Below are 17,039 nucleotides of genomic sequence, written 5' to 3' on the forward strand. Positions count from 1 at the left end.
TCTCTTTCAGGGAAGACCTTGCATTTTCCAACATGACAATGCCAAACCACATACTGCATCAATTACAGCATCATGGCTGCGTAGAAGAAGGGTCCGGGTACTGAACTGGCCAGCCTGCAGTCCAGATCTTTCACCCATAGAAAACATTTGGCACATCATAAAACAGAAGATACGACAAAAAAGACCTAAGACAGTTGAGCAACTAGAATCCTCCATTAGACAAGAATGGGTTAACATTCCTCTCCCTAAACTTGAGCAACTTGTCTCCTCAGTCCCCAGACGTTTACAGACTGTTGTAAAGAGAAAAGGGGATGTCTCACAGTGGTAAACATGGCCTTGTCCCAACTTTTTTGAGATGTGTTGTTGTCATGAAATTTAAAATCACGTAATTTTTCTCTTTAAATGATACATTTTCTCAGTTTAAACATTTGATATCTCATCTATGTTCTATTTTGAATAAAATATGGAATTTTGAAACTTCCACATCATTGCATTCTGTTTTTATTTACAATTTGTACTTTGTCCCAACTTTTTTGGAATCAGGGTTGTATAAGAAGTAAGAGTAGAATAATATAAAAGTACAGACAGTTGGTATATTTTACTTCTGTGATTTTTAAATTATTCACTTTTGGATTACGCTTCATTTTTGTGGCTACTGCCTCATGGAGTAAATATATATATATCCTATATTTACTGTATGGACATGGGATCAGAAAACTGTTTTATTTATAAGCAGGAGCCACATGGACCCATAGGGTGCCTATTTTTTTCGCAATATCTTCCTTCTTATTCATCATAAGTGCTACCGGGCGAGGTTTGTTTTGCCTGGCAACACTTATGTCCCCCCCCCCACAGATCTGTTTTTCAACTGAATTGTACAGGTTAACGGTCACATTAAGGGTGGGAAAAGTTTTGAAATTATTTATTGTGGTCTCATTTTTTTACATCAGAAAAACCTAACATTTTAACAGGGTGCGTACACTTTTTATATCCACTGTATATTACTTTAATATTCTTTATGAGCTCGATCTCTTCTTACACACTCGGTGGCAGCACCAGAGACAGTCGCCCAGAGCACGGAGATATAGAGTGGAAACCTCACTGCCTCAGAGCATGCTTACTTCACACAGTACAGAAAGTTAAGCTAATCACAAGGAAGTGTTATGGCACACGGGTCAAACACCAAGACCACACTGCGTGAACTTGGAAAAAATAACCCCAAACATTAACATTAAGCAGTAATCAATCCAAAAGTTCTTCCTGTAAAGTGTATTATAAGCATTAAGTGCAAGTGCTGCAGAAGCGTTAGAGCCCAATTAAATTATAACAAACTGATAAATATCAAATGAAATGTACAGTCTTTATTGGTTGTTTTAATTATCTTGTTAGCCATTACTGTTACTTTTATTCACATCCAGATGCATTTACCACCATATTATGTGACACTGTGAAACACTGAACTGTGCAGTTATTGATATTAATTACTCTAAAATTTTTAGTGAAAGTGTTATAACAGCATTAGGGCTTAATTAAAGTATAACAAAGTGATAAATATCAAAATACTGCTAATGATCTGGACTGGGTAAAGGGATGTGTAACATGGCCTTTCCCTCTGCAGAGATGTCAACTATGAGAACTATGGGATGTTACCTGTGTTCAGATGAGGGGTTTTTAAATGTCCAAGGAATCTCCATAGACCCATCACCTTTCATGGAGACACAGCTGGGTTTTGGTGAGTCTGATCTCTTTACCTGGAGCTTTCTGTTCAACAGTATAGAGGAAACATGAAACAGAATTTCAGCGTCTCAAATATCACAATAGAAAATACTGGGAGAGATGAATTTGCTGCTCATATCATGTATCACAATACAGTGGATATAAAAAGTGTACGTACCCCATTAAAATGATAGGTTTTTCTGATGTAAAAAGAAGAGACCACAATAAATAATTTCAAAACTTTTCCCACCTTCAATGTGGCCTATAACCTGTACAATTAAATTGAAAAACAAGCAAATTTATTGGGGGAGAAAACAAACGTACAATAAGCTGGTTGCATAAGTAGGCACACCCTTAAACTAATACTTTGTTGAAGCACCTTTTGATTTGATGCTGCCGCCACCATGCTTCACTGTGGGTATGGTGTCCTTTTGGTGATGCGCAGTGTTGTTTTTGCACCAAACATACCTTTTGGAACTGTGGCCAAAAAGTTCAACCTTGGTTTCATCAGACCACAACACATTTTCCAACATGCTTTTGGGAGAGTTGATGTATTTTTTTGCAAAAATTCAGCTGGGCCTGGATGTTTTTCTTTGACCCTACCTCATAGTCCAGACATATGGAGAATACGGGAGATTGTTGTTCCATGTAGTACACAACCAGTACTTGCCAGAAATTCCTGCAGCTCCTTCAGTGTTGCTGTCGGCCTCTCGGCAGCCTCCCTGACCAGTTTGTGTCTTGTCTTTTCATCAATTTTGGAGGGACGTCCAGTTCTCGGTAATGTCACTGTTATCCCATATTTTCTTCACTTCTTGATGACGGTCTTCACTGTGCTCCATGGTACATCTAATGCCATGGAAATTTTTTTGTACCCTTCTCCTGACTGACACCTTTCAACAATGAGATCCTGTTGATGCTTTGTAAGTTCTCTGCGAATTATGGCTTTTGCTGGAGGATGCAATGGAGTAAATATCAGGAAAATCCTACTAGAACAGCTGAACTTTTTTGGGGTTAATCAGTGTCATTTTAATTGATGGCAGGTGTGAACCAGGGCAGGAATTTCACGAGGGCCATGGCCCTCGTGCCCTCTCAATTTGGCCTTGTATCCTTGGAAAAAAATATCTGCCGTAAGGCCACAGTGGCCTTGATGCCCTGCGGTTTTGTAGTCTGCCTCGTGACTGCCAATAGGCTTTAACATCACCTGCGTCTATTGAGAAAAAAATATGTCTTTTGATGACATTCTGGATTCTTATTGGGCAACTCATCAGTGGTGGATCGGACTCGAGCCTGGCATGAACCGCTCTGACGTGCCATAATGACACCAATCTATCACCAGCCAACCAGGAAACTTAATCAAACGCATCCCCCACCCACTTGTGTCTGCGTCTGAGACGTTGAATTTTCACAGAAGGAGGGAAGAAGTTGACTGAGGTAAGACTGTGATAAATTAACGAACGAATAAGATAGGAATTTCAACATATAGGTTTGTTACCGTTAAATAAGCATTGCTTGTACAGTAACGTTATGTCGTTACAACGTTGACCCACTTTTAACGTGCCGAGTACCGACTAGTCGGTAACAAATGCTAATTAGCTTGCTGTCAAGTTTTTCCTTTGTCGAGCTTTAAGCGTAAGGTCATGGATGTTACTACTGCTTGTTCCTGCCGTAATACGATACGCGGTATGTGCTGTTGTCTGTTCATCGCCACTTTTTTAATCTATGCAGTTAGCATTGTTTTGTTACTAGTTTTGTATGTTTCTCTTTGTGGTTTAACCAAAGTGTAACTGCTGCCATCTTGACGAGATCACCATCGCAAGAGATTTTCTCTCATTGTTTTTGGCGTCATTACAACATTAACATTTACTTTTATTCATTTTCATATACATTCTAGTATATGTTCCATTTACAGTCAAACATTTTGATGTACTCCAGGCTCAATTTTGATTAATCAAAAATCTGCGTAGTAGTACAGTCTGAAGATGCTCTTGCACATTCGGTGTCTATTGAACAAAAATTATGGGAGGATATAGGTTTAATAAGTTTTACAATTTTTGAAGTGAGTGATGGATTGATAAGTTTAGATGTGTTCAATATCTTCTTATCTTCAGACATAATAGTGTAGGAGATGTTTCTTTACCTGCTTGATAGTTTCGACTGAGACTCCAATCTTCCTCAGAAGAGTCATTAGTCCTTAAATTAAATTCATTATAGACATTAGGGTTGGGCGGTATCCAAATTTTGATACCTTTAAACTGTCTCTGTGTTTTCCCGGGGTATACGGTATTACCGAGAAAAAAATATTTTGTTTCGGCCTACTGTGTAACGTGCGCCTATGCCTCAAATGTACTATTTAAAAGCAGCATAGCGAATTGTGTGCATTGTGGTATGGATTAAGCAGCAAAGCGAATTTTGTGCATTGATGAATGGATTAAGAGATATTTCAAAGCATCACGCAACTCTTCCTTCATCTTGAAAATAGCATTCAACTGTCGTTTACACGTCTGCGTTGAAACGCCATTTGCAGCACTATTTCACCTACTCCATCAAAAAAAAGGACACGATGAGCAGGATCATACCCTTTCAAGCATGGGAAATAAAAAAAAGAAAAAGAATCAACCAACACCCAAGTCCGTTTAGACTGCGCGATAAACCATATTCTTCAGCGCAAATGAGGCGAACCTAATTCAAATGCGTGATAGCTGCACAAGGCAAAATCATATGGGCCCACGTCATGCCATGGCGGGGAAATTAATAATCAAATGGCCTTACCTTGCTTAAAACGTTGTCTTGATCACATAACTCCTTACAATTATTCCACTTAAATCCATACGGTTTAACACACCCAACAAAGATAGCAAGCGCATTGCTAATTCCCACCAGAAACCTAACAGTTTATGCTACGATGTTTCTTCAGTAGATGACATTTCAAACGTTTATTACCCACATCCCAAATGTCATACGTTATATTATTTTACCTTGTTGTTACTCATGTAACCTACTCAAAACACAACTCATTGGAGAGATCTCGTGGAAGTGGAGTACCCCAGGCTATGGTGTGCCTTAGGGGACATATTAGATTTTTCGTTTGGTTTGAAACCAAAATACTGCCACACTGCCGATGTTGTATTTTTTTTTTTTGCCACTAACTCGTTATCTTGACTTGCCATCTTTCAATCGCGGTCTCAGTCTCTTTTTTTTTTTTTTTTTTTTAGATAGGACAGTATAGAGAGACAGGAAATGAGCGGGGGAGAGAGAGACGGGATCGGGAAATAACCTCGGGTCGGAATCGAACCAGGGTCCCCGGATTTATGGTACGGTGCCTTAGCCATCTGAGCCATGACACCCCCGGTCTCAGTCTCTTGCGAAGCTTTCTGTCAGACTCCAAATGTCACGCAGGGTTGCCATGGTAACGACATAAACAACCCTGCACGCGATGAGAACTTCTTTAGGAAATTGATAGAATTAGTGAAAATACGATCACACAGTTATTCGGGATGATCTTCAATTTATTATTTTATATTATGACCTCATGTACTCCATATTTATTTAGATATTATATATTTTTTTAAAATGACGGTAATGAGACCGATACCGTTGGTACTTTTGGATACCTCGGGATACCTTCTTACCGTAAAACCGCCCAACCCTAATAGACATGAACTTAAAATCATTGTTTTATTTTATGGCCTTGGTGCCCTGGCTTTTGGCCTTCGTGCCCTCAAAAAATTGACAGCCCAAAAGGCCAAGTGGCCTTGCCCCTAAAATGACGAAATTCCAGGCCTGGTGTGAACCCAAAAAGACTGAATGCTGTAATTAAATCAAAAGGTGCTTCAACAAAGTATTAGTTTAAGGGTGTGCACACTTATGCAACCAGCTTATTGTCTTTTTTTAAATTACCTCGCCCACACCGGAGTAAGCGGGGCGAGGTATTGTTTTCGGTTGGGTTTCTTTGTTTCTTTTTTGTTAGGAACATTACAGGAAAACGGCTAGACCAACCTTCATGAAACTTTCAGGATAGATGGGCATTGGTCTCAAATAGAACAGCCAACATTTTGAGGGTGATCCAGTCAAGGTCACCAAAAAGGTCAAAATCGTTTTGGTTGTGGCTACTGCCTCATATAGAGGTGCTAGCCACCATGTCATTGTTCTGTTAGAATGTAAGAGTGTAACAATCACGCACTGCGCATACACGTGTTACGATTAAAATGGCCGGCGAGTGTATACAATTCCGTTCACCATTCGAAATAAATGGACTAGACTAGAGCTGGGCGATATGGCCTAAAAAAAAAAAAAACCTTCGATTTTTTCACAAAAAATTGGATTTTCGATTTTAATTGATTTTTCCCCTACTAAAAATCAAACTACAGATGACAAATGGTTCAAAACAAGTTTTACCTTTTATTTTGTTTTCACTTAAATTTCCCCTTTGGGGTTAAAGTGCAACCAGAAACCAAAAAGAAGCCAAACTAGATAGAACTCGACGCCAATGGCGTTGATGGGGATGCCTCTGCCTGGTAGACTACACGCCTTATGAAGTTGTGATTAAGTTAATGTCAACTTGGTATTTAGTGATATTATGCAAATGATGATATGCCACCTGACCTTGAAGTCTACAAGAACAGATAATATTTTGTTGTTCACAAGGTTGTGGGGCAGACATGTGACCTCAAAGTAACCTTGACCTTTGGCCTTCATATTCTAAATCAGTTCATCTTTGTCCCCAGGTGCACAAATACTGAAAGTGTGGTGAAATTCCTTTTATTAGCTTTTGAGATATTGTGTTCACAAGGTTTTTGAACAGACATTTGACCTCATAGTGATCTTGACCTTTGCCCTTTTGATCTCACAATCTACCGTAATCAGTTTATCTTTGTCCCCAAATGCACAAATGGTGAAAGTTTGGTGAAATTCCTTTCATTTGCCTTGGAGATATTGTGTTCACAAGGTTTTTGAACAGACATTTGACCTCACAGTGATCTTGACCTGTGACCTTTTGATCTCAATCTAAATCAGTTCATCTTTGTCCCAAAGTGCACAAATGGTGAAAGTTTGGTGAAATTCCTTTCATTAGCCTTTGAGATATTGCGTTCACAAGGTTGCGGGACGGACGGATGCACGCACGCACGCACGGACAGACGGACAGCCCAAAAACATAATGCCTCCTGCACCTTACGGTGGCGGAGGCAATAAAATAAGCTTGTAGATGAGATGGCAGACCATGCCATTGTAAACAGTGAGAACATACAGGAACTTTTAGAAAGCTTTCTCCAACATAGCTTAGTCTCAAACTGGCACTGACACAATGCACCCTCAAACTTAAAAAAATAAATAAATAAAATAAACGCCCCCTCAAAAATAAATAAATAAATAAATAATAAATACAATTGTCCCCTTTTCGATAAAACTGACAAAATAGGAAAAAAAATCCCGACTTTTCCACTGTATGTATGGGCACCATGTCTTTTGCAATAAACATCGCGATAGCATCTGTGATTGCTTCCACTGCGCCCCATTCTGATCATAAGGCACACAGTACGAAAATATGTCAGGAACAGCTGCTTGCTGTACTGTGGATGGTGCGCTCGTGCTGCGGCTGTGTTCATTCCGCTGGGAGCAGCACTTCTCCCACTCTGCTGCAGGCTTCTGTTTAAGGTGTTGGAATAAATTAGTCGTGCTGCTTCTTTGGAAGCAACCGTTTTCAAACACGCCTTACGACGAGGACTTGTTTGGTCTGCGTCCAACACTGCAAAACCGAACCAATTCCAGATCATGGAGGAAGTTACTCCTTTCTTGGGCACAAGTTGTGGCTTTCCCCCAATCGCTGCCATGTTGTTTGCGTGTGTCTATGGCAAGCGCGCGGGAGGAGGGCTGTACTGTCGGTGCCCGAGCCGTTCTACACATGTGCAGAGGGGAGCGTCGGTGGTGGTAGTTAAATCTGAGAGAAAAACGATTTTCATAAAAACACATCGTCCTTAACTGTAAATTAAAATTAATCGATAAAGTCAATTTATAGCCCAGCTCTAGACTAGACTAAAGAAATCACTTTCAGACATGTTTATGGTTATTACAGAAGGAAAGTGTGTTCCACTGAGCTCTAGAGCCGGGCCATTTCCGGGAAATAAGAGTTTCGGTCATGGCGACAGCATGTATGTCAGCCTCAGTTCAGAGGTTTCAGTTTCAAAAACTATAAGAAGTAAGAGTAGAATAATATAAAAGTACAGACAGTTGGTATATTTTACTTCTGTGATTTTTAAATTATTCACTTTTGGATTACGCTTCATTTTTGTGGCTACTGCCTCATGGAGTAAATATATATATATCCTATATTTACTGTATGGACATGGGATCAGAAAACTGTTTTATTTATAAGCAGGAGCCACATGGACCCATAGGGTGCCTATTTTTTTCGCAATATCTTCCTTCTTATTCATCATAAGTGCTACCGGGCGAGGTTTGTTTTGCCTGGCAACACTTATGTCCCCCCCCCACAGATCTGTTTTTCAATTGAATTGTACAGGTTAACGGTCACATTAAGGGTGGGAAAAGTTTTGAAATTATTTATTGTGGTCTCATTTTTTTACATCAGAAAAACCTAACATTTTAACAGGGTGCGTACACTTTTTATATCCACTGTATATTACTTTAATATTCTTTATGAGCTCGATCTCTTCTTACACACTCGGTGGCAGCACCAGAGACAGTCGCCCAGAGCACGGAGATATAGAGTGGAAACCTCACTGCCTCAGAGCATGCTTACTTCACACAGTACAGAAAGTTAAGCTAATCACAAGGAAGTGTTATGGCACACGGGTCAAACACCAAGACCACACTGCGTGAACTTGGAAAAAATAACCCCAAACATTAACATTAAGCAGTAATCAATCCAAATGTTCTTCCTGTAAAGTGTATTATAAGCATTAAGTGCAAGTGCTGCAGAAGCGTTAGAGCCCAATTAAATTATAACAAACTGATAAATATCAAATGAAATGTACAGTCTTTATTGGTTGTTTTAATTATCTTGTTAGCCATTACTGTTACTTTTATTCACATCCAGATGCATTTACCACCATATTATGTGACACTGTGAAACACTGAACTGTGCAGTTATTGATATTAATTACTCTAAAATGTTTAGTGAAAGTGTTATAACAGCATTTGGGCTTAATTAAAGTATAACAAAGTGATAAATATCAAAATACTGCTAATGATCTGGACTGGGTAAAGGGATGTGTAACACGGCCTTTCCCTCTGCAGAGATGCCAACTATGAGAACTATGGGATGTTACCTGTGTTCAGATGAGCGGTTTTTAAATGTCCAAGGAATCTCCATAGACCCATCACCTTTCATGGAGACACAGCTGAGTTCTGGCGAGTCTGATCTCTTTACCTGGAGCTTTCTGTTCAACAGTATAGAGGAAACATGAAACAGAATTTCAGCGTCTCAAATATCACAACAGAAAATACTGGGAGAGATGAATTTGCTGCTCATATCATGTATCACAATACAGTGGATATAAAAAGTGTACGTACCCCATTAAAATGATAGGGTTTTTCTGATGTAAAAAGAAGAGACCACAATAAATAATTTCAAAACTTTTCCCACCTTCAATGTGGCCTATAACCTGTACAATTAAATTGAAAAACAAGCAAATTTATTGGGGGAGAAAACAAACGTACAATAAGCTGGTTGCATAAGTAGGCACACCCTTAAACTAATACTTTGTTGAAGCACCTTTTGATTTGATGCTGCCGCCACCATGCTTCACTGTGGGTATGGTGTCCTTTTGGTGATGCGCAGTGTTGTTTTTGCACCAAACATACCTTTTGGAACTGTGGCCAAAAAGTTCAACCTTGGTTTCATCAGACCACAACACATTTTCCAACATGCTTTTGGGAGAGTTGATGTATTTTTTTGCAAAAAATTCAGCTGGGCCTGGATGTTTTTCTTTGACCCTACCTCATAGTCCAGACATATGGAGAATACGGGAGATTGTTGTTCCATGTAGTACACAACCAGTACTTGCCAGAAATTCCTGCAGCTCCTTCAGTGTTGCTGTCGGCCTCTCGGCAGCCTCCCTGACCAGTTTGTGTCTTGTCTTTTCATCAATTTTGGAGGGACGGCCAGTTCTCGGTAATGTCACTGTTATCCCATATTTTCTTCACTTCTTGATGACGGTCTTCACTGTGCTCCATGGTACATCTAATGCCATGGAAATTTTTTTGTACCCTTCTCCTGACTGACACCTTTCAACAATGAGATCCTGTTGATGCTTTGTAAGTTCTCTGCGAATTATGGCTTTTGCTGGAGGATGCAATGGAGTAAATATCAGGAAAATCCTACTAGAACAGCTGAACTTTTTTGGGGTTAATCAGTGTCATTTTAACTGATGGCAGGTGTGAACCAGGGCAGGAATTTCACGAGGGCCATGGCCCTCGTGCCCTCTCAATTTGGCCTTGTATCCTTGGAAAAAAATATCTGCCGTAAGGCCACAGTGGCCTTGATGCCCTGCTGTTTTGTAGTCTGCCTCGTGACTGCCAATAGGCTTTAACATCACCTGCGTCTATTGAGAAAAAAATATGTCTTTTGATGACATTCTGGATTCTTATTGGGCAACTCATCAGTGGTGGATCGGACTCGAGCCTGGCATGAACCGCTCTGACGTGCCATAATGACACCAATCTATCACCAGCCAACCAGGAAACTTAATCAAACGCATCCCCCACCCACTTGTGTCTGCGTCTGAGACGTTGAATTTTCACAGAAGGAGGGAAGAAGTTGACTGAGGTAAGACTGTGATAAATTAACGAACGAATAAGATAGGAATTTCAACATATAGGTTTGTTACCGTTAAATAAGCATTGCTTGTACAGTAACGTTATGTCGTTACAACGTTGACCCACTTTTAACGTGCCGAGTACCGACTAGTCGGTAACAAATGCTAATTAGCTTGCTGTCAAGTTTTTCCTTTGTCGAGCTTTAAGCGTAAGGTCATGGATGTTACTACTGCTTGTTCCTGCCGTAATACGATACGCGGTATGTGCTGTTGTCTGTTCATCGCCACTTTTTTAATCTATGCAGTTAGCATTGTTTTGTTACTAGTTTTGTATGTTTCTCTTTGTGGTTTAACCAAAGTGTAACTGCTGCCATCTTGACGAGATCACCATCGCAAGAGATTTTCTCTCATTGTTTTTGGCGTCATTACAACATTAACATTTACTTTTATTCATTTTCATATACATTCTAGTATATGTTCCATTTACAGTCAAACATTTTGATGTACTCCAGGCTCAATTTTGATTAATCAAAAATCTGCGTAGTAGTACAGTCTGAAGATGCTCTTGCACATTCGGTGTCTATTGAACAAAAATTATGGGAGGATATAGGTTTAATAAGTTTTACAATTTTTGAAGTGAGTGATGGATTGATAAGTTTAGATGTGTTCAATATTTTCTTATCTTCAGACATAATAGTGTAGGAGATGTTTCTTTACCTGCTTGATAGTTTCGACTGAGACTCCAATCTTCCTCAGAAGAGTCATTAGTCCTTAAATTAAATTCATTACAGACATGAACTTAAAATCATTGTTTTATTTTATGGCCTTGGTGCCCTGGCTTTTGGCCTTCGTGCCCTCAAAAAATTGACAGCCCAAAAGGCCAAGTGGCCTTGCCCCTAAAATGACGAAATTCCAGGCCTGGTGTGAACCCAAAAAGACTGAATGCTGTAAGTAAATCAAAAGGTGCTTCAACAAAGTATTAGTTTAAGGGTGTGCACACTTATGCAACCAGCTTATTGTCTTTTTTTTTTTTTTAATTACCTCGCCCGCGCCGGAGTAAGCGGGGCGAGGTATTGTTTTCGGTTGGGTTTCTTTGTTTCTTTTTTGTTAGGAACATTACAGGAAAACGGCTAGACCAACCTTCATGAAACTTTCAGGATAGATGGGCATTGGTCTCAAATAGAACAGCCAACATTTTGAGGGTGATCCAGTCAAGGTCACCAAAAAGGTCAAAATCGTTTTGGTTGTGGCTACTGCCTCATATAGAGGTGCTAGCCACCATGTCATTGTTCTGTTAGAATGTAAGAGTGTAACAATCACGCACTGCGCATACACGTGTTACGATTAAAATGGCCGGTGAGTGTATACAATTCCGTTCACCATTTGAAATCAATGGACTAGACTAGAGCTGGGCAATATGGCCTAAAAAAAAAAAAAAACCTTCGATTTTTTCACAAAAAATTGGATTTTCGATTTTAATTGATTTTTCCCCTACTAAAAATCAAACTACAGATAACAAATGGTTCAAAACAAGTTTTACCTTTTATTTTGTTTTCACTTAAATTTCCCCTTTGGGGTTAAAGTGCAACCAGAAACCAAAAAGAAGCCAAACTAGATAGAACTCGACGCCAATGGCGTTGATGGGGATGCCTCTGCCTGGTAGACTACACGCCTTATGAAGTTGTGATTAAGTTAATGTCAACTTGGTATTTAGTGATATTATGCAAATGATGATATGCCACCTGACCTTGAAGTCTACAAGAACAGATAATATTTTGTTGTTCACAAGGTTGTGGGGCAGACATGTGACCTCAAAGTAACCTTGACCTTTGGCCTTCATATTCTAAATCAGTTCATCTTTGTCCCCAGGTGCACAAATACTGAAAGTGTGGTGAAATTCCTTTTATTAGCTTTTGAGATATTGTGTTCACAAGGTTTTTGAACAGACATTTGACCTCATAGTGATCTTGACCTTTGCCCTTTTGATCTCACAATCTACCGTAATCAGTTTATCTTTGTCCCCAAATGCACAAATGGTGAAAGTTTGGTGAAATTCCTTTCATTTGCCTTGGAGATATTGTGTTCACAAGGTTTTTGAACAGACATTTGACCTCACAGTGATCTTGACCTGTGACCTTTTGATCTCAAAATCTAAATCAGTTCATCTTTGTCCCAAAGTGCACAAATGGTGAAAGTTTGGAGAAATTCCTTTCATTAGCCTTTGAGATATCGCGTTCACAAGGTTGCGGGACGGACGGACGGACGCACGCACGGACAGACGGACAGCCCGAAAACATAATGCCTCCTGCACCTTACGGTGGCGGAGGCATTAAAACAAGCTTGTAGATGAGATGGCAGACCATGCCATTGTAAACAGTGAGAACATACAGGAACTTTTAGAAAGCTTTCTCCAACATAGCTTAGTCTCAAACTGGCACTGACAATGCACCCTCAAACTTAAAAAAATAAATAAATAAAATAAACGCCCCCTCAAAAATAAATAAATAAATAAATAAATAAAATTGTGTCCTTTTCGATAAAACTGACAAAATAGGAAAAAAAATCCCGACTTTTCCACTGTATGTATGGGCACCATGTCTTTTGCAATAAACATCGCGATAGCATCTGTGATTGCTTCCACTGCGCCCCATTCTGATCATAAGGCACACAGTACGAAAATATGTCAGGAACAGCTGCTTGCTTTACTGTGGATGGTGCGCTCGTGCTGCGGCTATGTTCATTCCGCTGGGAGCAGCACTTCTCCCACTCTGCTGCAGGCTTCTGTTTAAGGTGTTGGAATAAATTAGTCGTGCTGCTTCTTTGGAAGCAACCGTTTTCAAACACGCCTTACGACGAGGACTTGTTTGGTCTGTGTCCAACGCTGCAAAACCGAACCAATTCCAGATCATGGAGGAAGTTACTCCTTTCTTGGGCACAAGTTGTGGCTTTCCCCCAATCGCTGCCATGTTGTTTGCGTGTGTCTATGGCAAGCGCGCGGGAGGAGGGCTGTACTGTTGGTGCCCGAGCCGTTCTGCACATGTGCAGAGGGGAGCGTCGGTGGTGGTAGTTAAAACTGAGAGAAAAAAGATTTTCATAAAAACACATCGTCCTTAACTGTAAATTAAAATTAATCGATAAAGTCAATTTATAGCCCAGCTCTAGACTAGACTAAAGAAATCACTTTCAGACATGTTTATGGTTATTACAGAAGGAAAGTGTGTTCCACTGAGCTCTAGAGCCGGGCCATTTCCGGGAAATAAGAGTTTCGGTCATGGCGACAGCATGTATGTCAGCCTCAGTTCAGAGGTTTCAGTTTCAAAAACTACAACCCCGATTCCAAAAAAGTTGGGACAAAGTACAAATTGTAAATAAAAACGGAATGCAATAATTTACAAATCTCAAAAACTGATATTGTATTCACAATAGAACATAGACAACATATCAAATGTCGAACGTGAGACATTTTGAAATTTCATGACAGCAACACATCTCAAAAAAGTTGGGACAGGGGCAATAAGAGGCTGGAAAAGTTAAAGGTACAAAAAAGGAACAGCTGGAGGACCAAATTGCAACTCATTAGGTCAATTGGCAATAGGTCATTAACATGACTGGGTATAAAAAGAGCATCTTGGAGTGGCAGCGGCTCTCAGAAATAAAGATGGGAAGAGGATCACCAATCCCCCTAATTCTGCACCGACAAATAGTGGAGCAATATCAGAAAGGAGTTCAACAGTGTAAAATTGCAGAGTTTGAACATATCATCATCTACAGTGCATAATATCATCAAAAGATTCAGAGAATCTGGAAGAATCTCTGTGCGTAAGGGTCAAGGCCGGAAAACCATACTGGGTGCCCGTGATCTTCGGGCCCTTAGACGGCACTGCATCACATACAGGCATGCTTCTGTATTGGAAATCACAAAATGGGCTCAGGAATAATTCCAGAGAACATTATCTGTGAACACAATTCACCGTGCCATCCGCCGTTGCCAGCTAAAACTCTATAGTTCAAAGAAGAAGCCGTATCTAAACATGATCCAGAAGCGCAGACGTCTTCTCTGGGCCAAGGCTCATTTAAAATGGACTGTGGCAAAGTGGAAAACTGTTCTGTGGTCAGACGAATCAAAATTTGAAGTTCTTTATGGAAATCAGGGACGCCGTGTCATTTGGACTAAAGAGGAGAAGGACGACCCAAGTTGTTATCAGCGCTCAGTTCAGAAGCCTGCATCTCTGATGGTATGGGGTTGCATTAGTGCATGTGGCATGGGCAGCTTACACATCTGGAAAGACACCATCAATGCTGAAAGGTATATTCAGGTTCTAGAGCAACATATGCTCCCATCCAGACGACATCTCTTTCAGGGAAGACCTTGCATTTTCCAACATGACAATGCCAAACCACATACTGCATCAATTACAGCATCATGGCTGCGTAGAAGAAGGGTCCGGGTACTGAACTGGCCAGCCTGCAGTCCAGATCTTTCACCCATAGAAAACATTTGGCACATCATAAAACAGAAGATACGACAAAAAAGACCTAAGACAGTTGAGCAACTAGAATCCTCCATTAGACAAGAATGGGTTAACATTCCTCTCCCTAAACTTGAGCAACTTGTCTCCTCAGTCCCCAGACGTTTACAGACTGTTGTAAAGAGAAAAGGGGATGTCTCACAGTGGTAAACATGGCCTTGTCCCAACTTTTTTGAGATGTGTTGTTGTCATGAAATTTAAAATCACGTAATTTTTCTCTTTAAATGATACATTTTCTCAGTTTAAACATTTGATATCTCATCTATGTTCTATTTTGAATAAAATATGGAATTTTGAAACTTCCACATCATTGCATTCTGTTTTTATTTACAATTTGTACTTTGTCCCAACTTTTTTGGAATCAGGGTTGTATAAGAAGTAAGAGTAGAATAATATAAAAGTACAGACAGTTGGTATATTTTACTTCTGTGATTTTTAAATTATTCACTTTTGGATTACGCTTCATTTTTGTGGCTACTGCCTCATGGAGTAAATATATATATATGCTATATTTACTGTATGGACATGGGATCAGAAAACTGTTTTATTTATAAGCAGGAGCCACATGGACCCATAGGGTGCCTATTTTTTTCGCAATATCTTCCTTCTTATTCATCATAAGTGCTACCGGGCGAGGTTTGTTTTGCCTGGCAACACTTATGTCCCCCCCCCCCCAGATCTGTTTTTCAATTGAATTGTACAGGTTAACGGTCACATTAAGGGTGGGAAAAGTTTTGAAATTATTTATTGTGGTCTCATTTTTTTACATCAGAAAAACCTAACATTTTAACAGGGTGCGTACACTTTTTATATCCACTGTATATTACTTTAATATTCTTTATGAGCTCGATCTCTTCTTACACACTCGGTGGCAGCACCAGAGACAGTCGCCCAGAGCACGGAGATATAGAGTGGAAACCTCACTGCCTCAGAGCATGCTTACTTCACACAGTACAGAAAGTTAAGCTAATCACAAGGAAGTGTTATGGCACACGGGTCAAACACCAAGACCACACTGCGTGAACTTGGAAAAAATAACCCCAAACATTAACATTAAGCAGTAATCAATCCAAAAGTTCTTCCTGTAAAGTGTATTATAAGCATTAAGTGCAAGTGCTGCAGAAGCGTTAGAGCCCAATTAAATTATAACAAACTGATAAATATCAAATGAAATGTACAGTCTTTATTGGTTGTTTTAATTATCTTGTTAGCCATTACTGTTACTTTTATTCACATCCAGATGCATTTACCACCATATTATGTGACACTGTGAAACACTGAACTGTGCAGTTATTGATATTAATTACTCTAAAATTTTTAGTGAAAGTGTTATAACAGCATTAGGGCTTAATTAAAGTATAACAAAGTGATAAATATCAAAATACTGCTAATGATCTGGACTGGGTAAAGGGATGTGTAACACGGCCTTTCCCTCTGCAGAGATTTATTTCGATTTTCGATTTTATTTATTTCGATTTTTTTTTTTCGAACATGTATAAAAATGTATGTAACTATTTATACATACAAAAGAAAGAAAATGAAAAAAGTGACAAAAAAAGAATAAATAAAATAATATAAAGAGCTAATACATTACAATACACCGCACATTGTTCGAAAAAGGAGTGGGAAGAAGTACAATACTTTTTTTAATTTCCCACCCCTTTTTAACTACCCCGAAATCCAAACTACATTAATACACTTATAAAAATATATACCACATATACACTTCATGATTATCCATATAAATATATAATTACAAAAATAAATATATACTACATACCATATCCATATACATATATATACATATACACATAACTATCTATATAAATATATAATTACAAAAAAAAAAAAAAATATCTACTACATACTTATCCCTGTAAATATGAAGATATCTATCCCCATAAATAAATATATACCATATACTAAGCTAGTTCTAATATAACAATCAACCCTATTCTATTTATCCCTCATCATCCTCCATTAACATATTTCCTCTGCAATATACTTGTTTAAAAATATT

At 39.2% G+C, this 17,039-nt stretch overlaps 1 protein-coding gene across 1 annotated transcript in view; it reads right to left on the reverse strand.

The window, feature by feature from the left end:
• The window catches only part of LOC132870778 (NLR family CARD domain-containing protein 3-like), a 113,041-nt gene that overhangs the window by 35,853 nt on the left and 60,149 nt on the right, over nucleotides 1–17,039 (reverse strand). The window contains exons 8-9 of the mRNA XM_060904634.1: nucleotides 9,003–9,113; nucleotides 1,651–1,761 (exon numbers count right to left, since the gene is read on the reverse strand). Coding sequence (XP_060760617.1) covers nucleotides 1,651–1,761; nucleotides 9,003–9,113 — 222 coding nt within the window. The remainder of the gene's footprint in view (nucleotides 1–1,650; nucleotides 1,762–9,002; nucleotides 9,114–17,039) is intronic.

This window comes from Neoarius graeffei, chromosome 22 (assembly GCF_027579695.1).
Source record: "Neoarius graeffei isolate fNeoGra1 chromosome 22, fNeoGra1.pri, whole genome shotgun sequence".
In the NCBI taxonomy this organism is placed as follows: domain Eukaryota; kingdom Metazoa; phylum Chordata; class Actinopteri; order Siluriformes; family Ariidae; genus Neoarius; species Neoarius graeffei.